Source organism: Mangifera indica, chromosome 10 (genome assembly GCF_011075055.1).
Source record: "Mangifera indica cultivar Alphonso chromosome 10, CATAS_Mindica_2.1, whole genome shotgun sequence".
Classification (NCBI taxonomy): domain Eukaryota; kingdom Viridiplantae; phylum Streptophyta; class Magnoliopsida; order Sapindales; family Anacardiaceae; genus Mangifera; species Mangifera indica.
The window spans coordinates 8,314,342-8,341,821 of NC_058146.1; the positions used below are offsets into that span (position 1 = coordinate 8,314,342).

The 27,480-nt window shown below is 32.5% G+C and overlaps 2 protein-coding genes across 2 annotated transcripts; one reads left to right on the forward strand and one right to left on the reverse strand.

Moving 5' to 3' along the window:
- Positions 1-7,852: 7,852 nt before the first annotated feature.
- LOC123228438 lies at positions 7,853-9,223 on the forward strand. The gene has a single exon (XM_044653872.1). The coding sequence runs from the start codon at positions 7,993-7,995 to the stop codon at positions 8,968-8,970; it is 978 nt and encodes a 325-aa protein (XP_044509807.1). The 5' UTR covers positions 7,853-7,992; the 3' UTR covers positions 8,971-9,223.
- A 1,618-nt stretch (positions 9,224-10,841) lies between these two features.
- On the reverse strand, positions 10,842-13,621 carry LOC123227892 (putative disease resistance protein RGA3). The gene is made up of 2 exons (XM_044653022.1): positions 11,271-13,621; positions 10,842-10,968 (listed from the first exon to the last, which is right to left on the reverse strand). Exons 1-2 carry the CDS (start codon positions 13,619-13,621, stop codon positions 10,842-10,844), a joined length of 2,478 nt encoding a protein of 825 aa, XP_044508957.1.
- Between the last annotated feature and the right edge of the window lie 13,859 nt (positions 13,622-27,480).

Genomic DNA, 27,480 nt, shown 5'->3' on the forward strand with positions numbered 1-27,480 from the left:
TCTTTTGGAATACATAGGCATGTATTTTTCCTTGTACATAAGACACGACTATCCCTTTAAAGGGATGTCTCTACTATGTTTTACACATAAACATATCACTTTTGGGACAAAGACATGTTTTCCTTTTATAACATGCATGATCTTCATTCACTGTGGCATTTCCTTGTGATAACAAATTCCATGGTACATCGGCAAGTAGGTTTGTAGACTCAATTGTGTGCCTTTTCTAGACTTAACATTTTTCTCAAACTTAACTTTACTTCAACCATTTTACTTTTCAAGGGTACTCTAATCATTTCACCCTATACAAGGTCATGAAACTTAATCTAAATTATGGGTTTCATGCACACAGACATGTATCCCATGCCACACGATAATGTAACGAACCTAGAAAAGAACTATAACCCTAAAACCATAACCTAAAATCTTCTTATGCAATTTCTATTGCATCATATTGAGTCTTGAATACTTTCCAATATCCAACCAATCCTATAAGAACTATTAATGGCACATAATTATAATCTAACAACTGATATTTAGACTCAAACACAAGTTTCTATGCATACTTTCTTTCTTTACACAAGTTTCAACAGCAAGCAAGTTCATATTCACATAAAAAGAATCAATGTCAAACATAATGAATTTTACTTAATTCATTATTGCTTTCTCATTAAACTAAAACATAGATCTATCATACCATGAAATTACAATATTCAAGATTCATCAATGCAAGAGTCTACAGTCAATAATCACCATAAAAATCAACGATAATTAACAAAAACCATCACAATAATCAATATTTAGTTTAGGCAAAGGCAAAACCTCAATCCACCATCATTCATACATTGCTAACAGAGGGAGAAAAATCTTACTTATCTTTATTCCAAAGTTGCAGAACTAAGGTTGAACCACTTGCCTTATTCTCTCTACTTTCTTTTTCACTATGTTGTTGGAAATCGATCACCACAGTTGCCATAACAATGCCTGAAGATTAGTCTCAACACTCATTTTTTTACAAGTTTTCATGCATTTATTTTTGGGATAAAGATCCCTAAAACACAATTAACATGTCAAATGTATACTATTTCTATATAACGTCATACATGGGCATGTGTTGCACCACACACAGTTGTGTGTCATTTAATTTAAAAATTACACAACGCTTTTCTTATCCAATTAACGTGACAACCAACACACAAGCGTGGCCACTGCATGCAACGCCGTGTGTCACTTAAAATTCTCATTTCAACATTTATGCATATTAATTTAATCACACATCAATGTAATCATGCAAAATGACTACTATGCCCTTGAGATGTATTTGTGAGTGTTACATGATCTATCATACAATCCATTAATTAAATATATTATTTTCCTTTTCTAACTTAGGTTATCCATAATCCAATTTAAGGTTGCTCAAATCTCAACCAAGTAGAAGGAATCACTATACCCACTATAGCAATTAATCTCTAAGGCTCTCAAGTCTTAGTGGTTTTATCTCTTTGCCAATCGATAAACTCTTAGGTCAACTTATCAATCTATGCCCTAATTATCATACTTTTTATGTCTTCGTAAGTCCTAACCAGTTAACAAACATATGTACTTGACAATTTTCTATATCTAAAAACACCAATCAACAAATTATACCTTATCTACATGTATACTTGGTTATGGGTACTCCTTTAAGTATGTCTATAATCTCAAAAGAAACATAGTGGGTCAAACATACTTAGTAAATAGGTGGTCTCTCGACACTAAACACACAACATAAATCACAAACATAATTAACAATTTGTGTTCTATGTTATAACCCAATGTGACATTTCAGATTTCTTTTCACATCTTGGAGGCCCATTTGACTATTCCTCATGCCCAATCCCCAATAATAGTGTCATCTTGGATGATTAAAGCCATATAATGTGTATCGGTGTCCTACACACCTAGTGAAAGCCTAAGATATCCCAGATGTCATTCATAAGGTGCACCCAATACACATGTCAGCCAAACTTTGGGCTATGGATACCATATCAAAGGAGGAGTAAACCTCGAGCCTCTCCCAATATTACATAAACATCTCAAATGCTAAGTCATCCAACATCATTGCATGCACAAGTATCATAGATGCTAAGACGACTAACAATGGTGCATAATCTTCAAACGCGTATTAAGGTCACATAAATTGGCCTAAATGTTTTCAGAAATAACATACTGTATCATTTATAGTTTTTGACTCAAAATCGCCTTGATCAAGGTCCATGTCGTCATACATATAGGGGGCACCCCCAAGATCCCTTCGTGTCATCAAACACACAGTTAGGCATGGTTACTTGAGTACCATATCATGTTACCTTGTTAGGGTCTTACTAGTTATTCCTCATGATTGACCTTATAGGGGTAAAATAGTTATTTTCATGATCATTTATGAGTATAAAAACTTTACTTTATCATCACTACTTTTATACACTTTCATTATCAAATTTTCCTAAATGTACACAAGGGAGTACTTATTTTACATAAATGACTATGTTTTGAGCTAACACAAACATGCAATTCAAGGTGGCATACACAATTGTGTGTCTCATACCATACGGGTGTGTATCAATTCCTAAATTAATAGTCATATAGCTTCAACCTAACACAGAGACTATTCGTCTCTAAATATACATGGTTGTATATCTCCTATACAGAAACGTGTAACGTCTTTTTCTACAAATCATTGTTTACTTGAATCTTCAAATTCTTGATCAACCAAACCCATCTACCACATGACTTAATTCTTGCCAAACCATTTCATAATCATACTACACAAGTTCCTATCAACTATACTTTAAAAATCATTACCAAAATTCATATATCATATGATTATAGCCATCTTCAATGCGTCACTATGGAAGTCTCACACACATAAACATTTACAGAGGCTAAAACTTGTCCATATCATTGATATTCATCACTAAATCAATATACACACTACCAAAAAAGCTTATTCAATAGTATAATTCTTTGCATCACACACACACACACACACACACACATATTAAACATATAAAATAAGCATCATGCAATTCAATTAACCACTGCATATATTTCCTCAATTCATGAATATGTCCATATAAAAGTTGCATCACCATAGAATTAACAATTTCACAAAACAATTGGAAATACACACTGCTTGGAATAGGGTTTGCCTATTTACCTTTCCTCTGAAGACTAAGCAAATTTCTTCTCATGGCTTAGATTGATTCCCTAAAGCTCTTTCTTCCATCCAACAACTCTCAGGACTGTTTATGGCCGAAATTAAACTATTATTGTCATGTATGCCTATGCATTCAAAAAGTTATGCCTATACATGGCTATACAAAATTATGAAAATACTCTTAGGATTATACAAAAAATAATGAATAGTAAGGAGGGTAATGTGTGCCCATGCACTTGCAAGGGTCATGCTTGTATATAGAAGCATATAACATGTATGCTTATGAAGCCTTGAACATCAATGTACATGTGTTTTAAAGGAGTATAACTATACATAGCCTAATGCATTTCGTACATGGATGAAATTGTGCATACCCATGACTTGGTTATGCATAATTGTACACTAGTGGATTTTTAAATGATTTTGATTGAGAATTAGGGTTTGTTAAGGTATCGAGAAACATCTTAGGGTTAGAAATGTGAATTGGGCATATATAGATGATTGATAAACCTAGGTAAAGATGAAGTGGACTAGATTCATGTTTAAGAAAGTTTTAAGTGATTAGGTATAAATAGAGATTTAAATATCCTGAGAGAATTAGGATAAGTTGATATCTACAAGACATAAGTTTAAAGATTTTCGGCTAAAATGAGTGAGTATTCATGACCTAGGCACACATGTCGATAAAGTATAGTCCATCGAGTAGTGTCCTTAGATAAAAAGAGAATTGTCAAGACTGCATGTTTGTTAATTAGCTTAAGACTTACCAAGACATAGAGAGATTGATGATTGAAGTCCATATAAATTGTTACACTAGGATCGTGAGTTTGCATATTGGCAAAGAGATAAGACAACTAGGATTAGAGAACCTTAGAGATTGGTCACTATAATGGGTACAAAGATACCTTTTCTTCAATTGAGATTTGTTCAGCCTTGAAATTGAATAAGAGAGTAAATGGGTTAGAAAAGGAAATAGATAGATTTGATTTATTTATGTAGTATAAATCATTCCTATTTATTAAGTGTATTTCACTCACTTTCTTTCTTTTGATTTTGTAGGTGAGAGGCATAAAGGTGATGACAACGAGGCGGCAAGTCAATGATAGGTAACATATGATGGATGAACTCATAGGACTTTTATGGATAATATTATAACTTTGTTATGATTTGAATGTGGCTTTTTTTTAATACACATATAGATGATGTTATCATTTGGATTTTGATTAAGATGCTTGGGGATTGGATTTATAACTAGATACCTTATTATTTTGATTAATATTAATTTTTGATGTCATTTAGTTTATTTAGAATTGTGCATGTTTAGTTCTGAATATTTAATATGCATGATACAGTTTTAGTAGCACTTTACCCTATAGGATAGAGCTTTCGGATAAAGTATTATAGTCGTATCAGAATAATAGATTTAAAAAACCCAAGCATTTAAAATAGGCCAAAAGACTTATTTCTACCTAAGATTTGGTGAAATCCTAAACTCTCATCCATTAACTTTCAAAAACCCAAACACTCATTTTTCGATTAAAATTCATAATTAAAGTTAAGAGTAAAAATGCTATTTAGTTAAAAATATTTAAAAAAACTAAAAATTTATCACATTTTTTTCTTAGGTTTAAAAATTTAACATTCCCACCCCCCCAGAAGTTTGAAAAATGATAATTTAACCCTGGAGTTTGCATTTTTTACCTTATGCTTCTTTGGTGACCAAAGTCGACCAAACTTTGTATCGACGCTCCTCCCATCTCCCAAACAAAGATGAATTGTTAGCCAACCAGAGGTCGATCGATGATTTGTCAACATGAATTTGTGTGACACATAGATCTGTGTGTCACAAAAATTCGCATTGATGAATCGTCTATTGACCTTTGATTGACAGACGATTCATCCTCGTTTGGGAGATAAGAGGGAGGAGGTTGGCTAGCTCTGGCCATCGGAGAAGCAACAAGGAAGAAAATGCAAAGCCTAGGGGGAAATGGTCACTTTTCAAACTTTGGGTGAGAGAAAATTATTGAATTTTTAAATTAAAGAGGCAAAATATGATAAATTTTTAGTTTTTAAAAATATTTTTAGCTAAATAATAATTTTACCCATAGTCGTAACAATAAAATTTTAACTGAAAGATGAATATTTGAGTTTTTGAAAGTTAATGAGTTAGACTTTCAATTTTCACCTAACTTTGGGTGGGAATAGGTCTTTTGGTCTTTAAAATATGAGTATGTGTACTAGGTTTAAAAATGATTCCCGCATATCATATTGATTGCCCTCCTTCATTTGTAACTACAGGTAAGAATTTAAATTCTTGCAAAATAAATTGATATAGTGACATCAGATAATGTAATTAAATTTACGTCCAAGCCTAGGGAAGAAACATAAGTTCATCAACTGACTTTTAAGGAATACTGTAGCGCACAGACAACTCCAGAAGAAGGGAACTCTTCAATATCTCGTTGTTCCTATAAATCAAATGTAGAAAGAATCAAAATTAAGCTATATTAGTTATATAAGAAGAAGTTAACGATATTTGATAGAGAACAATAAACACATTAGAGGAAATGGAATAACGAAACTCATACAGAGGAATGAAATAAAATTAAGAGCAACTGAAGCAAAGTGTAAAAGCATAACATAGAAAGCCAAGACACCGCTAAAACAAAGTAAATGTAAGGCCAAATAACTATTTCCCACCCAAGGTTTGATCCCAATTTCGCACCCGTTAACTATAAAAAATTTAAATACCCACTCATCTGTTAAATTTTATTGTTACTATCAGAGGTAAAATTATCATTTACTAAAAATGTTTAAAAAAAATTATAAATTCATCATGTGTACCCCCAAATTTAAAAACAACAATTCCTCCGAAAAAACCCAAAAGTTTGAAAAATGATTATTTGCCCCCTAAGGTTTGTATTTTCTCCTTAGCTACTCCTCTAGCGACCAAAGTCGGCCAGCCTCCTCTTTTCCATCTCTCAGAAGCGGACAAATTATCGGCCAACCAAAGATTGATTGACGATTCGTCAGCTAAACGTCGCAAATCTGAGTGAGGCATAGATTTGTGTATCTTATGGATCGATCAGATGAAGAGTTACAGTCTTCATCCAACCAATCTGTGCGACACACAGATCTATGCATCGCATAGGTCTAAGACACTAGTTGACCATTTGTCCTGGTCCTGAAGATAGGAAGGAGGAGGCTGCCTAGCTCCTGTTGCTGGAGAAGTAATAAGAGAGAAAATACAAACCCTAAGGGGAAAATAGTAATTTTTTAAACTTTAGATTTGAAGAGAAATTGTTAGTTTTTAAACTTGAGGGATAGGGAAACATGATTAATTTATAATTTTTAAAATATTTTTATTAAATAACAATTTTACTCCTGACAGTAATAGTAAAATTTAATAAACATGTGAGTATTTGAATTTTTGATAACTAATGGGTGAGAAGTGGTTTTGCATCAAACCTTGGGTGGGAAATAGTCATTTGGCCTAAATGTAATTGAATTTCAAACAAAACCCTAACTAAAGCGGAATTCAAAATTTGAATCACTTGAGACTTCTAACTGATCCAATCTCGCCAGATCCAAATTAAACACATAATATTTTAAAATATAATATTTTATATCAATATATTCAAAATACAATAAATGATTTATCATAGACAAATAGTGTCACCTAAAATTTTCCTACGTATTCTATGTAACAGTCACTTGCAAATAGTAAACTTACAAAAAAAATTATATCATCAAATTGATAATTTTATGTATACATAATATTTTTTATATATATATAATTTTATTTACAGATAATAATATATCATTATGTGATTGAATGTTGTTTGATTTCTAATTTTAAATTATTAAATCACATAATAATACGTTTTGTTTATATATAAAATCATTTATGTATATAATATTACTCAAAATAATATTATATATATTAATGGAGTAGTGTTATATATATTATTTTGTATATAAATGATGATGTATTATCATATATTATATATAAAATTATATAAAAAATTATGTTAATAATATTATTAATATTAATAATTTATATAAATATTAATATCTGATAATGTAGTTGAGTATTAATTTATGATTAATTTTTACTCTTTCCACATTTGTTTGTTTATGTATTTAATATTAATATATGAATTATTATTGATTAAAAAAAATCATACGGTGGGTCAGACAAATAAGCAACCGCTCCACTGAAGCGTTAACAACAAAATTTCAAACTTTTTTAAATTTCGAATTTCAGAGAAAAAAAAATTGTTGTTGTTTCCCGAAAATAGTCCAACGCAAGCTATTAATAAATAATTTATACAATTATTGTACATTATTACATAAAAAATTATTAATTGATTAAAATACGACTATACAGTATAATAAAGTCCTTTATACTTGAAATAAAATTATCATTCTACTTAGCAAAAAAAAAAAAAATCTAAAAATGCTCACTCTTAATTTTCTATTTTACTATATTTTTTTAAATTAATATTTTAAGTATGATTAAATTTTGGTCATATCTCCTAAATACAAAACTGCATTTAAAAAACATAGAATGATTTTCAGTAAATGAAATCACACCTCCGAGGGCTTTTACGTCATTTTCATTGCATCCCCAAACAAATACAGAGTTAAATCCTGATGCCTCCAAACCCAATCTAAAAAATGGCAGAATCTACGTTTCACTTCTTCACCTTCTCCATTTTCAAAATTCCCCAACGTCCCGTTTAAATTATCCCTCCTTATATCTTACCCACAAAAATTTCACAAATTTGTTCACAATGAAAGCCTCTTTGAAGTTTCGCGAAGACCAGAAGCCCCTTTTGCGAGCCAAGGTTCCCCTCTCAATCTTGGGCTTGCCGTTTCAATCCGGTATCATCGCCGGTGAGTCCAAGGAGCTCACTCTCAATCTGTCCACCTTCTTCGAATCTGGACCGTCTGTAAGGATCGCTTACCGTCCTAACGACACATGGAACCCCTTCTCTATGGTGGTTAAAACCGGAACAGGACCGTTCGGTTCGCCGATATCGAGTCCTATTTTGATGAGCGCCGAGTTCAATTTACTCGGCCGGGGAAACCCTAGCTTCATGCTTCACTTTAAGCCTCAGTTCGGTGACTTCTCCATAAAGAAGTCTCAGTCTTCCCTGTTAAGGTCTAAGAGCGGCGCCGTTTTGGAGGAGAACGATTCTTCAATTGAGGTTGTGGAATCTCCTATGTTGAAGAAGCTCACGATTTCGCCGTCGAAGTCCGCAGCAGATTTCGCAGGATTTTTGTCTGGTATCGAGATGGCGGCGAGGACTACTCTGCCGGTGAAGTCACGTGCCATCCTGAACTTCCGATGGGGGGTTAGGGTTCCTGCCGATACAAGTGTCGAACCAACGGCTGGGATCAATTTTAAAAGGATTCCGTTTCTGGTTATGAACAAGATAGGGATCGAACACGTGGACGGTGGAGATTCGAAAGGAAAAAACAAAGATCACAAGAAACAACAAGTGATAGCAGGACAGGAATTGGGCCTGGTAGGCAATTCTAACATGGCCGAGCTGTGTTTTAACGTTAAACGACAGTTGGAGATTTTGCAAGGTGAGAACGGTTTGTTGAAGAAAGCCCTCGACGATCTTCGACAAGAAATTGTATACAAGAACCCGAGTCCGACCCGGGATTTGAATCCGGGTCGCCGTAGCAACGAGAAGAGATTAGCTGTGATGGAGGAAGATGGGAAGGAGGAATTGAAGAAGGCATTGAAGGCGCAGGTTTGATGTTTAATGAAGTTATTTTCCGTTACGAAGACGTAGAAGCATAATAAGGGATTGTGTTGATATTATGCGATTGTCTACAGAAGTAAAGCTCGTAGTTAATTTTTGCGTGTGGATAATATAATTGTTAAGTTCTCCAAGCATCAGTGTAGGGTCTGGATTCGAACTGAGTTATTTAATTTGAATCCTTGAAAAAATTGGATTAGCACTTGTTTAATTATGAAGGTGGATTTTTAGAAATATTGTTTTGATTGAATTTAGAGGGCTCAAATATCCAAATTCATTTACATGATCAAGATTTGTAATATATGTTTTAGTGCTTTTGAATATATTTTTTAAATTAATTACAACATCAATATAGAAATGAACATTGTCTCTGTAATTAATGTCTACTCCTCTCCTTGGACAAAATATATTTTTCTTTTATTCAACGATCATGTTTGATCCACCTAATGTGGAGTAATCACCATGTACCCAATGTTCAGTGCATCTGACCTCCGCAAATCAATAATAATAACATTGATCCTTGATACATCCTTACAATTTTTTGTCAATCTTCTCGTTTCAACATCAAAACTCTCTGGTAGTCCGCCTTAGCTTGCTTCTTTGCAATTTTCTTGTACAGAGGTTGAAGAACTTGGCAAAAGAAATTGAAGCCAACATGCTTAATCATCATGAATGGTTGCTCATCCATTAGAATCAAGTGAATCATTGTCTCTCTAACCTGCAACACCATGTTTTTTTGTTTTTTTTATGACCATATTTTTACATTAATATAATTATGTAAAAAGAAAAACTATCAACGTAAGCATGAAGTTTTGCAATTATACCTTTGTTATGCTGATGTTGTGAGTTCATCATTAATATAAGGGAACCAAAGAAGAAGTTAGGAATTTGTGTTCCCTATGATAAATTTAGTTAAAATATAGCAAATACATAAAGTAACATTGATGCAAAATGGCAACATCATTTTGAATTGATAAAAACAATTTTATTTTATCTGAATACACAAATTATTTGCAAACTTATCAAATTGAACACTCTTATGACTCAAGTTCAAACTTGAACTTGATAACATCACATACGCATGACTCAAGTTTGACCATTGATTGTTAGTTTCAAACTTGTAAATGAGCTGAACTAACAATTGAGCTCAAACCCCTAGTTAAAATTTTCTCAAATTAGCGGTAACATCTACCCTTCATTCAATGCTCTACCACTAGAATGTACATTGCTGTTTGCATTATCTAAATGATAAAGAAGTTATAAAAGTTCTGAAATATAAATAGAAAATATTATATGTAACATATGTACACATTTCATTGAATTTTTTAGTTCATCCTAGTGACCACTAGAATAAGAAATAAGAAATAAGAAATATTACCATATAGTTGATAATTCTTCCATGTGCATATTTGCGGAAGCAGCAAAACAATTATAGATACAATAACAAGGAACTGTTGCAAAAGACATTAAAGGACAAGTATTTACTCAAAAAAGCAATAAGAAAAAAGTACTAAGTATGATTGATCAATAAATTTGGAGAGAAGTATTAACCTGTTTACGAAGAATTCTCCTCTGAATTCAAACCAAAAATGGGTAGGAAACGGAGACCCATAATACGAAAATCTTCCCATTTCGGCTCAGGTTCTGCAGGGGATGTGATTATGCAATTTTGGAGAGATGGGAGAGACTTTAATGTTTGATCCAGTTGAGGAATATTTGGACATGACAATATTTGCAAATCAACAATAGCTGTCAAATTTTGCATCGCACCCACTGGAAAAGATTTTAGATCAGGAATTTTAAACAGAAGCATTGACTTTAAGTTGGAGAGAGGGGCAGAAAGGCATGAGGAAGTTGATGGTTCCTCTTTATTCATCAACATCATCGTCATCGTCATCGTCTGCTGCAGCGGTTTCGAGTTTGTCTTGAGCAATTTCAATTCTTTCAAAGATGGATATAGCGGCATTAACATCAAACTGCGGCAATTTTGGATATCTAATTTGGAAAGACAAGGAAATGAAGGCAACTCTGTATCATTATAATCATGCTTCCTCCACCATCCCTTTAATTCAGGACAATCGTAAAGGGTGAATTCCTCAAGGGATTGGAAGAATGTTGTTGGAAGTGTGGATGAACTCTTATTTGCTTCGTCTGAAATGTACTCCAAATTATCTAGATGGCTAAGAAACAGATTCTTCAAGCATGGCAATTTATCCAATGGTGGGATATGTTTGCATCTTCTACATTTTTTGATACTAATTGAAGTTAAATTTGTAAGAGTCAAAAGCCAATTGCACAGTTTAACACCCATGAATGATCTCACACTAATTTTCTTAAGATTTGGGTGTGGCTTTAGACCTTCTAACACCACTTCATCTATTCCTTCATTTCCTCGAAACTCTCTATCATCACTTCTTCCCCAATCCAATGTCAGAGACCAAAGAAATTGCTTCCCTTCTAAGTTGGCCAACTTGCTACTTTCCTCAAATTCCAAGTTCTTAATTTTGAGTTTTCCTCTCAAGTTGTTCAGCCTATATAATTCCTCTGTCCCACTGTAATTGCTTTTTTTGTTAGCCTGTTTAGTTCTTTCACTTACTACAAATAGTGGTAGAGTCTGAAGATTGGTTAAATGCCCTAGTCCATAAGGCATTCCAGCTAAAGAATCACACTTTTTATTTATAAGATGCCTAAGGTTCACCATTTTTTTAATATCTTTGGGTAGCTCCATGAGCTCACTACAGTTAGAGAGGTCTAATGTTTCCAAATTTACTAGTCTCAACAATGAATCAGAGAGTAGTTTTATATCTACACCAGAAAAACTGAGATATCGCAAATGCTTCAATTTACCAATTAAACTCAGAACTTCCCCATTTAAACCCAACAGTTTCTGAAATCTTAACCCTCCAAAATCTAATGCTCGTAAGTATTCATAACTTGTTAAAATTTCATCACCATCATCCAAGTTGAAACCCCAATTTAATCTACAAAACAAAAGCAAAGTTCTTATATTTTTTCCACTATATAACACAACTGGAAATGTCCATAATGCTTTTACTTCACCACAATCAAGTGATAAGTGGCGACATCTTACACTCACATTTTCAACTGTATTAAAAGTTTGCACGGTGCATTCAGTTCCTGCAACTAATTGTGCAAGGTCATGCATAAGATCATGCATCTTACAAGAGACTACATTGCCCCATCTATCATATTCCGGATCTTGGAAAAATGATCCTGAAAGTAGAGTCAAAAAATATTTATCAGCAATATCTTCTGGACACTCTCTGTTTGACATTTGAAGAAACCCTTGTGCCATCCAAAGATGAATCAATTTTTGCTTCTTAATCTTATAATCCTTAGGAAACAATGCACAATAAGCAAAACATTGTTTCAAGTTTGAAGGGAGATGATCATAACTAAGCTTGAGCAATGGTAAAATATCACTTTCTTCTTTAATCACCTTTGACATTTCATTTTCCTTAAAATTCAGCCAATCATCTTCCTTAATATTACCAGACAGTAATTGTGCTATTGTCATTATGACAAGAGGAACTCCACCACACTTTGCTACAATCTCTTTTCCTATCTCTATTAATTTTGAATCTTTTGGTTCCACCCCATGTTGAAAGGCTTTCTGCATAAACAAAGACCAAGACTTTTTTTCATCTAGTCTTGTCAAGGTGTAGACATAAGATTCACGTTTGGTAGTAACCTTAGCAACTACTTTACTACGTGTAGTAACTAGTATCTTACTTCCTTTTGAGCCATTCATTAATAGATCAGTCAATTCATCCCATTTTTTCTGCTTTTCATTCCATACATCATCCAAAACAAGTAGATATCTTTTCCCATCAATTTCTTTCCTAAGGAATTCTTGCAATTCATTCAAATGAAAAATTCCAAGTTCTTTACGAGTTGCAGATTTTATTATCTTTTCAACAATTATCTTTACATTAAATTCTTCAGAGACACACACCCACATCCTTAATTGAAAATAGTTTTTGACATTTTCATCATTATAAACAAGCTGAGCAAGTGTGGTTTTTCCTACTCCTCCGAGTCCAACTATGGTAACAACCAAAACATTCTCAGAATCATTTGAGTCCAATACAAGTCTTATAACATTACTTTTATCATCATCTCTTCCAATTACCTTTTCTACACGTATGAAAGAGTGAGTTTCCCTTTCTATACTTATGACTCCTTTTTCAACAGAACGCTTAGAAAAGTGAAACTGCTCATCATTTTTTATTTCATCTAGTTTCCCTCTGATAGTCTTAATCTTATGAGCCATTCTAAGGCTATATGCTATTTGATTATATATGGAGCAAAAGATTCGTACCTTATTAGACAATTTGTTTCCATTCATCACCTTTCGCCATCGAAGTTCAGTAGAGAAATCGTCTAACAAGTCATCTGCATCATAAAACGCATCTTTAAGCCTTTGGATCCAATTGGTTACCTGTTGGTTCATTTTGTTGTGCTGCTCCTCAGCATCAAGAAGTATAGATTTGATAGTCTCGACAGTGTCATTGAGTTTTTGAATCTCATCCTTAACACCCCATGCCAATTTGCCTTCTTGGACAAGCAAGGACCCCAGCTCTTCCAAGATTTTCCCCGCAACGCTAAATAGAATGCCTTCAGCCATTTGTTCTCAGTTTCTGGAATACAAACTGATGTTTTTCAAAAGGTGGTTGTAGAAGTTAATTGTAAGACAATGTTGGTGATATTTATAGACAAAATCAGGACCCAAACATAAAATATGAAAAAGATACTTGACTTATTGATGGAAATCCAAAGCCTAAAGGAAAGGTGATAAATACTTGGCGTAATTATAGAAAAAGATGACCAACCATGGACACAATGTTTTGCTTTGGTGATAATCAAACAGTTACCAGTCAAAGAAAATTTTCAAGCTGGATCTCACCCGACAAAACTTTTATAACAGTCATCCTGCAAAAACTTTAAGTTGTGATGGGGGAGAATCCAGGGAAGGTTTTTTCCTTTCAAAAATTTGTATATACAAAAGGAGGAAGAGATAACAAAAAAGGTAAATGGTATTATTCATATGTTACATTATAAACTAGCGAGAACACAAATTTCGATTAGCAAGTATCGCGTATGGCAAATCTGTCTCAAATGAAAACAAAGTTTAGTCATTCAATTAAGTTCACACGTCCCCTTTCAACTGAGGTGCATGAGCTGCTACTAGAGCACATATCAAGAGAAATTTATCATCGTGACAACTTGTTCATCTACATCACATTAAATGTAGCATGGCAGCACCCCTTCTAATAGCACACATGCTACTCATGCCAACAAAGATCCAAACCCCCTATGTCATGACAAGTACAATAATGTTCTTCCCTTCTTACTTTGCAACTGAAGGTTTGCTCGGTGAAAAGGTGGGCCAATTTCTACCAAAAATATAGACGATAAAGAGACTATAAAGGGAGGGAGAAGCTCACCCGCTCTTCCCGACTATGATAGCCAGCAATGACCCTTCTCTTCCTATCCTTCTTAAAGCTTCAAAAAGGCATTCTCTGAATTCTCTTCAAAATCATTATGAGAACATCTAATATAACATTAGATTTCATTTAAAATTGTCCTAATACCTATAGAAAATTTGACCACTGTAGATTTCATTTAAAATTCATTTATCTCGCCTACTAAATTTCGAACAACAATTCATTCAAATTTATCTCAAAATTTTGGTTACAATGAGATCTAAAGTTAGTATTAATTGATTTAATCACTTATTTTAATGTTTACAGTGATGTTTAGCATTTCCAAGTAAGATTTTTAATTTTGGTTATGAATTTCATGTTTTTAAGTTAAAATTTGTTGTTAATTGGTGTAAATACATTTTATGTTAGACTTGTGGCTTGAAAATGTGATTAAGTTAGAAAATGGTAGATTTTAAATGGATGGGAAGTTTATGGATTCTTATTAAATTATCAAATTTTGCTGATGAGATTTTGGCCAAAAAGTCATTGATTTTCTGTGTAGTAGACATGAAATGCCCAATAGGCGTACTGGGCATATCATGTCTAACTACATTGTTAATTAAACAAGAGGGTAATTGGTAGGCGATGCACCTACCAAGGGGCAATTTATAATTTGTTGGTGCATGGTAAAATGATATTTCATAATTTATTTATTTTTGGTTTTTTTTTTTTTTTGTAAAGTATGGTTGTTAAATGTTTAATGGTTTAAGAGAACCTCATATATTATAAATTATAAGAACGAGGTGGCCGGTAACCACTCTACACATTGCTTTAGTGTGCAAGTAATTGTTAGATGACATAGAGAAATAATGTACGATGTTCAGGACAAGTCAAGTGAAAGCCATTGGAAGCTCTTATGTGAAACTTGCTTTAGACCGTTTTTAGATATTGACGAGCATAGACTTAGTATGATCCTTGTCTAATTTGTGCTCCCTAAAAGAATCAACCATGGAGACCTGTGTTAGACTATGTGTTTTAAAGCCAACATTTGGTTGATGTATCTATATATTGATTTATATTTGTATCATGTTTATATTAATAAAATGACAATTATTTGTAATACTCCTCTTTAGAGAAACATCCTCTAAAGAGAATTTGCATCTAAAAGGGTTTGTCAACTTTACTTCAAGACAAGTTATTTGAAATCTCAATGTAACAAAAACAAAATGAACAACAATAAATGAGTAAGAATAAAATTTATCTTTATTAAATAACGTGCAAAAGATATGTATACACACACACACATATATACTAACCATAATCAAAACTCATTATCCATGACATACTGAATGTGTATAATACATGATCTCAAAATACATACTATAACCATAAAGAAATGACTTAAACAAATTCAAATCCTTGATGCATCCATGAAAGCGGATACCTGCTCCTCTTATAGCCCCATGACTCATCTCCTACTTGCAGAACAATCATAACAAATGAATGTGTTAAACACTCAGTGAGTACCTAATGGTTTATGGTTGAATATAGTTGTGAAAATGACAAACATGAACTCATTAAAGCATGATAAGACTGTATAGATGAAAAACAAGCATAATAACAAGAAAATGTTTAGATTTTATACCTTTCTCCTTTGCAAGAATGCTTAGTTTGATGAAGTAGAACATTTGAATACAAATTTCTCCAAAAGTAATCCACCTACTTAAGAGAGATGTGAGAAGCCAAATGTTTATAAAACTTTTAGTGGGAGAGAGTTTTTTATTCAAATGATGAATCTTAATAAAATGTGCCAGATGGTTGGTTTATATAGTTGTGGGCTAAAAGTCATTATTAATTTTGCATGACATCACACTAATTAATTCTTATTTTTAGTTGTGATGTCAATAAGTAAACACTTTAAGCACTCTTATTATATTTCAAATGTCACAAATACATCTATGTAGCCCTTTACATGCCTGATTTTACTTTATCACACTTTGGAAGGTGTTGACCATCCCTGGATAATTATTTCTCTCTTATATCTTTCCAACTTCTTAGGTTTATACGTGTGACTTTCTAGATTCACGAGTGTAAAGTAAAAAAGTGCACTGACATGAGGTGGGTATTGGGGTTCAGTATACCTTGAATAGGAATAAGTCTTTTGGCCTTTACGATTTGATGGATTATGATTTTATATTAATACGTCTAGATGATGGATTATTTATTAGACTACTATAATAATGCTTGGAGACAATGATTAGAGATATTATTATCCTTATTAATAATACTGAGACATTTTAGATTATATGATTTAATTTATGCATGTTGATTTATTGTTTGACATCTTGGATGGTGATGTTATTTAGGGATATATGGTATTGAAATCGATTTTACAAGAAAGCAGATTTAGTTCAATTCAGATGATGGAAATAAGTTTACCTTTGGGAAGGGTTGACACTAAGTATGATAATTAATAGTGTGAAAGCAAGAAAAATTTTGAGCAAAGGTTGTATAGGGCATTTAGCTTATGTGGCAAGTAAGATAACAATTTTCAACTCATATGTATATTAGTACGTTAGCAGTGTGAGATTTTGTAGATGTGCTTCAAGACAATTTGTTCTGATGCATTGGCCTTAAACATAAGGTGTTAAGTTGGTATCAAGTACAACAACTATATCCAAGACTCAGAATAGAATGGCTTCCAACCAAACAATTCTTTTTCAAATTCAAAATTGGCTCACAAGCGTGAGGTTGACATAATCACTCATACTCTTGCTCCTACCCATAATTTCTTCAAATTATAAACAAATTCACAACAAAACTTAATAAACCAAACTTGATCTTATTCTCCTAGCTCAAATACATAATAACAATAAAGAATTGGTGAAAGAATAATATTAAAATTAATTTTATTCATACTAGGATATAAAATGTATACCCTAAGAAATCTTTAAATTTTGGACTCAAATTCGCATCAATTCTTGAAAAATTTAAGAAACAATGTAATCAATGTTTAATTACTTGGACTGAGATGAATTTATCCTTGAATTTCATGATTTTTAAGTGAATTTTAGTTGAAATTGTAGATACATATGACAAGAAGAGACTAAGGTTTACGTAAGGTTAGAGATAAGAGTATAATTAATATTATATTGTTTTCACAGTTATATATATAGATTTTGTAAAGTATTGGTTAATATAATATTAACTTAACGTTATTTCAATTAATTATTCATATTTTAATATAATCGTTAGAGGGAAAGTTAATTGATTTAGGCCAATTTTTCCCACTTATACATTTTTAGGCAAAAAATTTTGAATTTGCCTGTTACCCATCCAAAACCAGAACCCATTCAAACGCCAAGCTCACTCTCACTTAAACCAAACTAGAAGAAAGCACGCCATGCCATTTGTCACAGGCTAAACTTGGGAGCTGTGGCAGGGCTTTGGGCAGCTATGAGGTGATGACGATCTTAAGAATGAGTATGCGTGATCATTGGGTTTCGGTTGTTGGGAGTGCTCCAGCCACGGGGCGTGCGCAATGTTGCTGAGGTAGCGCATTGAAGGGGGGACTAGGCCAACCCCGCACAAACTGGTCGGGAGCTGGAGCCGCTCTCCTGATGAGTCCAAGGCAGGACGAAACCAGTGATTCGATGCCACTATGTGGACGCATGCAAGGCTGATCCTCGAGACGAGCCTGCACCTCGAGGATGCCGCACAGGGTACGGGGAACACCCCTGTGACACCATTCATTGTGACAACCTCCATGAGAACCACCATCAACTACCGAAAACAAGCCACAAAAACACAAGAAAATGGATGAAGAGGTAATTGTTTTTTGTTTTATTTTGATTGATTTATTCGGTTTTGAGTTTTGATTTGGACTGATTTGTTTGGTAGTTTTGTTATTGTTTTATGGATGAATCGTTAAGGGTGTGTTTTGGATTAGGCCAATTGACGGTTATAAAGGTTTTTTTGGCAATTTTTGGCTGACGGTTTTAGGGTTAATCGCTGGTGGCTTAAGTAATTTTTCGGTTGCTTTGTTGCCGGAAGATGTCGTAAATTGTATGAGAATAATTTATTTAGTTTGTATTGTGATGTAAGTCAGTTTTTATGGCTGGAAATGGAAGGAAATGGTGAGTGGTCGACGAAGGTCACTGTTCGCATCACAACAAGCCACGCCATGCCCAGAAGTCACCACGCCCGCACGCTACACCCATTGCACTATTCATACACTGTTTATAGAATATAAAAATTAGTTTCTTTTATGTTTTCTTTGAATTTATTTATTTTAATTATTAATTAATTGACAATCCATAGTTCATATTTACAAAGATTTTCAGTGAATGGAGAGCCCGGGGAGAGGCAATTTCACAATGCGCACAGTTTTAAGGTTACGACAAACGTCCAGAGCCACAGGAACATGATACAAGATGTTAGGGTAAACTTAGATTGTGCCAAAAAAAAAAGTTTAGGCAAACATCCTTTGGCCAATTTTTGGACCTTGAGGTACATCGGCACAGTGCAGTCCTTATACACTGTGTACTATTTCAACAAGTTAATAAGGGGCAGTCAGGACGAGTTTTGGTTTAGGATGAACGAGGTGGATTGGTGATTTAGCCTCGTTGAGTTTGCAATTGTGATTGGGTTGCTATTTAGGTAGACAAATATAGATGAGTATATAAAGACGAGAGGAACCCTAAGGTTTCGGGAGATTTATTTTTGAGATGTCACACATGTGACATATGACGATCTGACCAAAGTTTTTTTGTCTTAATCATGGGGCAATTGTGACGTTGATGCAGTTAAATTAGTTGTGTTGTATTTGCTCCATGTTGAGTTGATGGGAACATATAAGAGAAAAATAGTTTCGAACTGCATCTTACGTTTAGTTAATGACTAGGATTCTTTCAATAGGTTTTTATGGGGGATAATCGTACGGGTGATGACCTCCAAGTCCATTAGCTGAGCAATCAAAAAAAGGTATGAAGATGTGTTGAGTAAACATCGCCCATATATAGAGGACATCCCGTTGCAAAATTATGCATTAATGGGAAGCATTTCAAGTACGCTTATATATTGATTCAATTTTTTTATGTATGATTATGCATTAAAACTTTATAATCATTGACTCGATAACCCTTTCATTCAATATAGTCGTGGATATATGAAACTCTAAGCAATTTGGGGGATTTCATCGATTACAAGACCAAAGACAAGCTCCCTTTGGTGTTAAAATGGAGAATTGTCAAGCGTCTAGGTTGGGAGCACATTTATATCATATTTGAGGCTTTGTCGGTACATTATTGCCATTACTTTGCCATTTTTTAGTTAAAAACCATAGTTTTGTGTTATAACTTAATCAGAATTTGTTACGTTTGGTAGAACATTGTGATATTTGTTTTGATTCTTATAGGGGATGAGAGAGAGTCATCTTGGTATAGAGTAGTATTAGAATACATAGGCTATCAAGATGAACCTAATGAGTACTTTAGCCTTGTTCCATCTCTCAAAGCCATCCATTCTCCTTACAGGGCCTTTCAACGTGCTTTTTATGAGGCTTATTAGTGTATACCTGTTTGCAGTCCATCCATATTAGACTAGTATCCCCTACCAATTGATAAGTCACCTTCTAGTTTGCACGTCTCTCACCCTAGTCTTTGTTATAGACTGTTTGATCCCTTAGTCTTACCGCATGGTCTACAAATTTGATTACATAGCTTACTAGTCTTGGCATGAGGGTACCCCCCATGTTGCGACCCTTAAACCTGTACTAGGTCCTTCATCCCATCATGATATTGGTCGATTCGAGGATCTATTAGTGGGTTTATGGATTCAGTAGAGCAACGTCTTGGATAGTTTGGGGAGCACTTTGCATTAATAGATTTGTAGTATGCTATGTTTGAAGGTAAATACATGGTGTTTGAAGCTAGATTTACCAAGTAACAATGCATGTATTATGGCGCTTGAAGTTGGCTGACCATCGAAACAAAGAGATGAATTACATGAGATACTCTAATTTTTAAAATGGTATGAGAAAGCAAATGATAAAGATAAGGTATCAACTTATTTGTATGACCTTTGCAAGAAAATGGACTAACGGTTCAAACTGTTCAGGAAAAATCCATGGCTCATGGATGAGGTATGAGAGGTGTCAATACATAGTATTATTTCTATTTTAAAGTGAGTAGTTATTAATTACATCATTGTTTCTATATATATATTTGTTTACAACACATCAACAACTACCTAGTCATGTTATAACACTCACACCTCTCTGCTAATTGGACATACGTTAATTTGTCTTTCGATGGGTGTGATTATGGGAGAGGGAGGTGGTTGGATTAGATAATTACAAATGGCTTTCATGTCTATTAAACCTTATTGAAGGTAAAAGTTAGTCGGATAAAGATCAAGGCTTCATTGCATGGGCTAAAATGGATAAAGACTATTGAACATTATAAATACATATTCTTTACAACCATTTTTTTTTATATATTTACAGTTGGTTTATGATTTTCAATATATGTGTTAACCAAGTTATTTTGTTGGTGCAGGTATACATCTTAGTCAACTACGAAAGTCAACATTGGGCATGCAGTGAGTTAGATCTCAAATCTTAGACCTTTACGATCTATGCATTGAAAAAGCTCATGATTTCGTTATTGAAGTCTGTAGCAGATTTCGCCGGAGTTTTGTCTAGTATCAAGATGGCGGCTAGGACTACTCTGTCGATGAAGTCATGTGCCATCTTGAACTTTCAATGGAGGGCTAAGGTTCGTGCCGATACAAGTGTTGAATCAATGGTTGGGATCAATTTTATAAGGATTCCATTTATGGTTATGGACAAGATTGGGATCAAACACATGGACGATGGAGATTCAAAAGAAAAAAAAATAAAGATCATAAGAAACAACTAATAACAGGATAGGAACTAGGCCTAGTAGGTAATTCTAATATGACCGAACTGTGTTTTAATGTTTAATGACAGTTGGAGATTTTGCAAGCTGAGAAAATTTTGTTGGAGAAAGTCATTGATGATCTTTGATAAGAAATTGTATACAAGAATCTGAGCTCGAGTTAGGATTTGAATCCGAGTCACTGTAGGAATGAGAAAAGATCAGTTGTGATGGAGGAAGATAGGAATGAGGAATTGAAAAAGGCATTGAAGGAGCAAATTTGATGTTTAATGAAGTTATTTTGTGTTATGAAGATGTTGAAACATAATAAGGGATTGTGTTGATATTATGTGTTTGTTTATAGAAGTAAAGCTCGTAGTTAATTTTTGCGTTTGGATAATATAATTGTTAAGTTCTTGGACTCGAACTGAGTCATTTAATTTGAATCCTTGAAAAAATTGGATTAGTACTTGTTTATTCAACTTCAGTTTCCAGATCTTCATCTTCAACAACTGATGATCGTTAGCTCTTTCCCTCCGTCTTTCTAGTCGATTGGTCTTCCATTTTTGGTTATCTTTGTCAAAGTCTTCGTTAGAGGAAGACTGGTCATCTTGTCTTCAACAAAAATGGTTAGAGAGGGAAGACCAATCGATTGGAAAGATGGAAGGGAGAGAGCCAACGACTGGTGACTACAATTGGTCGCTAGAGATGAAGATATGGAAACTAAAATTGAATAAGGGTTAAATTGAGATTTTTTAAAACTCTAGGGGGTGGCTTGTTTTTACAAAAAATGAGAGTTTTGCAATCCTAGATTTTGGGGCGGAAAGAAGGGGTAGTTAATTTTTAAACTTAGAAAATATAAGATTAGATGATAGAAATAAAGATTTAAAAGTTTGAGGGAATTCAAAATATAAGTTTAAATAAAATTTTTAAATAACAATTTTACCTTTGATAATATTAATGAAATTTAATAGATGTGTGAGTATTTAGCTTTTTAATATTTAACAGGTAAAAAAATAAGTTTAGATCAAATCTCGATGGGAAATACTTATTTGGCCTAATAATAATATAATATCAAAATGTTATATATTGATAAGGCCAAATAATGTTATCGACATTTTGGTCTATAATGATGTGTTAGCCATAAATAATATCGAAATTGAGACACCTATAGTGATCTCCAAATAATTTTTTATCTCTATTTCTTTCGTGTTATTTAGTGCCATTTTGTATATGTTTATTAATATCCAGAATAATGATATATAGGGAAAAGGACTATTTCTCACCTAATTTTTAGCACAATCTCAAACTCACATCTACGAGAGATGAAAAACTCAAACTCCCATTCATGGCTAAATTTCCGTGAGGAATGAAAATAAAACTTAAGATAGGTGTTCAATTATATAAGTATGGATGTAAGGGAGGTATTTGAGATAGATGCCCCATCTAATTCTAGGGCATAAAAGGCACCTAAGATGGGTGTCTAACCGGATGCATAGTAACATATCCAATAATGAAACATTGTTAAGGAAGGTTGATAAGGAATGCCAACCAAATCATGAATTCCTACTAAGTACTTGTACTCACTGGGTTTTGTTTTGTACTTGTAGGTAAGAGAGATGGGGGGGCAAGTAGGGAAGCGAGTAAATTGGCACACTAAGTTGCTTGCTTGGCTACAATTGTCATATTGTCTTAATTAATATTTACAAGATTTATGAACATTGGTTTTAATAATATGATTTTTAATTACAAAGTTTATTTTTCGGACATTTTTTGGCACATTTCTTTGTTATCATAAATATATGGTATTTATTCTTTATGCTCATTAATTGATGTCTTTACTCCTAAAACTTTTATTTAAATCCTTATTTAATTAATCTCATGTGACACGTCATTTCAGAATAAAATTACCGCTAGAGTTATTGAGTCTATAAGTATAGAGAACAAAACACATATTACATAAAACTAATTTAGTTTGTGTTAATATCCAATCTACCACACTTACATACTACTCATTTATATTGTTTTTATTAGATGTGAAACTTTAGTTTTCAACATAAATACACACATATATGATGTATTACTATGTGATTGAGTGTTAATTTATCTTTAATTCAAAATAAACTAATCATGTAATGATATATCATTTCTTAAAAAAACAATTGTGTACACATGGCTTTTATTATAAAAGTTATAGCTGGATCACATATCAATATGACAAACTTCATCAATTTTATTTTATTTTTTGTTAATCCGAGGAATCCTTACTATAAAGCCGAGGCTTGCAACCACCTAAATTTGTAATTACAGATTGGACAAATTAAGAATAAACTTTATTTTGATACATCACGCTAAGTCATCAAACCTTGGACATTTACAAATGATCCTTAGGCTTTCATCAATTTTTAATTGTATTGATAAACAATGAATATACTTTAAAATTATTATAGAAAAATCAATTAAAAAAATCTTGGGAGAATATATGTAAATATTTAGTAAAAAAAGATATTGTTATAAATATAATTTAAACAAAATAAAAGAGAATTGAATTGAAGGAAGAATTGAGAGAAATGTAATATTATTGAAGCAAAGAATTGAAAGGAGAGGAAGAGTTTTGTAAAATTCGAATGCTCAAATTACAAAAGAAGGGCGGGTTATTTATGAGCATCACCCACCACCCTATAAGCCCAAAAATTTGACTATCTTATAAATGCATTAAATGCATCCACACTTAAAGTCAAAAAAGGATACTTAACATGCCCAATTTTCTTTCATTTTATAATGTGGAAAGACATCCTTTTATAACATTCCCTTTTAGATTTCTACCATTAATAGATAATTATATTTACCTTGCTAAAGAAAAACCAAAAAGGATAAAAACCAAAACAAAAGAATATAATTATTTAATGTTTTGTAAAATGGGATTGGACATACTTTAATTGCCTCATGAAAAATCTTACTAGGAAAATCTTGTGGGACAAAATTTAATAAAGGGAAAAAGAATATAGTGCACATTTTGTCTAATATATGATAAACTTAAAAAATATGCTTAATTTGATGAGTGCTTATTATGATGAATGCTCCTCTTGATTGTAGTAAGATTAATTTGGTTGTTTGTTAAGTCATTACATACCAATGTTATATACTAATTTTTCAAATGTTGATGTTGGTAATGTTTTGATAAACAAATCTGCAAGATTATCACTGAATAGTATTTGTTTGACATCAATCTTTCTACTTTGTTGGAGCTCATAAGTGTAAAAGAAATTTGGTAAGATTTGTTCGGTTCTATCTCCTTTAATGTGTTCTCCTCTAATTTGGACAATACGTATTGCATTGTTTTCATATAATATGAAAAGAGCATCTGTTGTAGAAGAAAAACTCCATATATTCCAGATATGATGAATGACAGATCGTAATTATATGTATTATTGACTAGCTTTATAAAGAGCTAGAATCTCTGAATGATTTGAAGATATTGCAACCAAAGTTTATTTAATGGAATGTCACGATATTGCAATGCCATCATAAGTAAAAACATCTGTTGTTTGTGAGTAGGCCTTATAAGGATTAAGAAGATAACTAACATTTGTATATCTAACCAAACTGGGATTTTTAAGGGATTTAATAAAATAGAATAATTTTAAATTTCTAATCCTATATAAATAACGAAGTATATGTTTGATTTCGTTCTATTGATGACAGGTTGGTGTAGAGCTAAATCAAGCCAATAAATTGACTGCAAAGGATATATTCGAGCTAGTACATTAGCTAAAATATAATAAGACTTCAATGACACTAAGATATAGTAGTTCAAAGTTGAGTATCTTTTCATCTTCTTCCTTAAGACAAAATAAGTCTTTTTTCGGATCAAGAGACCAAACAAATGTTAGGGTGCTCAAAAGATAAGTCTTGTCCATATCAAAGCGTTTTAATAATTTTTCAATATACGTTGATTGATGGATAAATATTCTATTTGAATTGTGTTTGATCTGCAGTTGAGACAATATTTTATTTTTCTCAAATCCTTTATTTCAAATTCTTTTTTCAAATAGTTAATAGTTTTTTAGAGATCTTCAGGAGTCCCAATTAAATTCATGTCATCAATATAAACTATTATAATAACAAATTTCGATTCTGGCCTTTTTATAAAGACATGGGCATATAAGATCATTCATATAGCTTTTTTTTTTTTTAAATATTCATTAAGACAATTGTAGTACATTCTTCTGAATTGTTTTAATTTGTATAATGCTCTTTGTAATTTAATTGAGTACATGCCTCTTAAATTGACCCTTTTTGCTTTAGATAATTTAAATCCTTCAAGAAGTTTTATATAAATTTCAATATCTAAATTTCTATATAAATAAGTAGTAACTACGTCTATAAAACATATATCCAATCCTTTAGAGACTATTAAACTAATTAAATATCTAAAAGTGATTATATCTATCACCAGTATATATGTTTCATCAAAGTCTATACATGATATTTAGGAAAAGCCTTAGGTTACGAGTCTAGCTTTATATCTAGCAATCTTATTTTTTTTTAATTTCTTTTTCTCATAAATACTTATTTATATCCAACGGGTTGTACATCCTTAGGTGTTAGAATTATAAGTCCAAATACTTGACGTTTTGTTATAGAAGCTAATTCTTCTCGAATTGTTTCTTCCTATTTAGGTCAATTATGTCTTTGTCTACACTCATCCACAATATGTGGTTAAAAATCATCATCATCATTCATAATTTCAGTAGTTACTGTGAATAAGAATATATCATCAATGTTAACTGTTTTACAGTTTCATATCTTTTGTGTATAAGCATACTTTAATGATATTTCAACATTATCATTTTCCTATTCTTCAAAATTTTGTACCATTTCAGGGATTGGATTTTTTTTAGTGATTATAATCTCTTTTGGAGAAACATTAGAGAGTGAATTTTTCATTCATTTTAAGATCATCATAATTGATATTTATTTGATTATTTTTCTTTCTTTTTCGAAGAACAATGTCTTTCGATACAATAGATCTATCATGCTTTTAGCATGCAGTAAATTAATCAGTCGTAGCTCGAATAAACTGTTTAACAGTCACATTAGTTCTTGTTGGTAGGTGACAACTAGAACATACGATCTTGTCACTTTTGTTGTATCTACAAATACATCAGACATTTGGTTAGCAATAATTTGTAAATGTATTATCCTTTACACTTAAGTTTCACTTTAGGATATGCGAAGATCTAGATGAGACATGGTTGATATATACCAAGTAAGTTTATGTCTAACTTTAGGAGGTGTTTTCTTTTTCTCTAAAGGTAGGAATATTGTTTCATCAAAATAACAAATTACAAATTGTGTAGTAAAAAGATCATCTATTAATGGTTCTAGATACCTGATAATGAATGGTGAATTATATTCAAGATAAATTTTCAAACGACATAAGGGTCATATACTGCACAACCAAATATTCTCAAATGAGATATATTAGGTTAGTGATTAAGGAAAAATTGTAGAAGAAAAAATTGATGATAAGAAGAATGTTGCAAGTGAATTAACACTGCAACATGTAATATAACATGTCCCTATATAGAAGTTAGTAATTGAGTTCTTAGTAATGAAGTACGTGCAATTACTTGAAGTTATTTAATAAGAGACTCAATTAATCCATTCTGAGTGTAGACATTCGGGATTGGATGTTTAACATCAATCCTCATAGATATGCAATAATCATCAAATATTTTGGATATAAATTCACCAGTATTATTTAACCGTATTGACTTGGTAGAATACTCTACGAAATGTGTCTTTAATTTAATAATTTGTATTAACAGTTTAGCAAATGCAACATTTTGAGTTGGCAATAAACAAATATGAGACCATTATACAGATGCATTAATTAAGACCATAAAATAACAAAATAGCCTACTTGGTGGATGAATGGTTCCATATATGACCCCTTGAATACTTTGTAGGAATGATGGAGATTCAACTCTAATTTTGGAGGGAGATGGTCTGATTACCAATTTGCCTTGTAAATAGGCAGTGCAAAATCTTTCACTAGATAATAAAATCTTATGATTCTTTAATGTATGTCCATAAGAATTTTCAATAATCCTATGCATCATTGTAGATCTCGAGTGACCTAAACTGTCATGCAA

Coding starts and splice junctions, on each gene's coding strand:
- LOC123227892 (XM_044653022.1), bottom strand. CDS start 13,621: ATGGCTGAAGGCATTCTATTTAGCGTTGCGGGGAAAATCTTGGAAGAG. Junction 10,969..11,270: donor TCATTCATGGGTGTTAAACT/GTGCAATTGGCT, acceptor TTTCCAAATTAG/ATATCCAAAATTGCCGCAGT.
- LOC123228438 (XM_044653872.1), top strand. CDS start 7,993: ATGAAAGCCTCTTTGAAGTTTCGCGAAGACCAGAAGCCCCTTTTGCGA.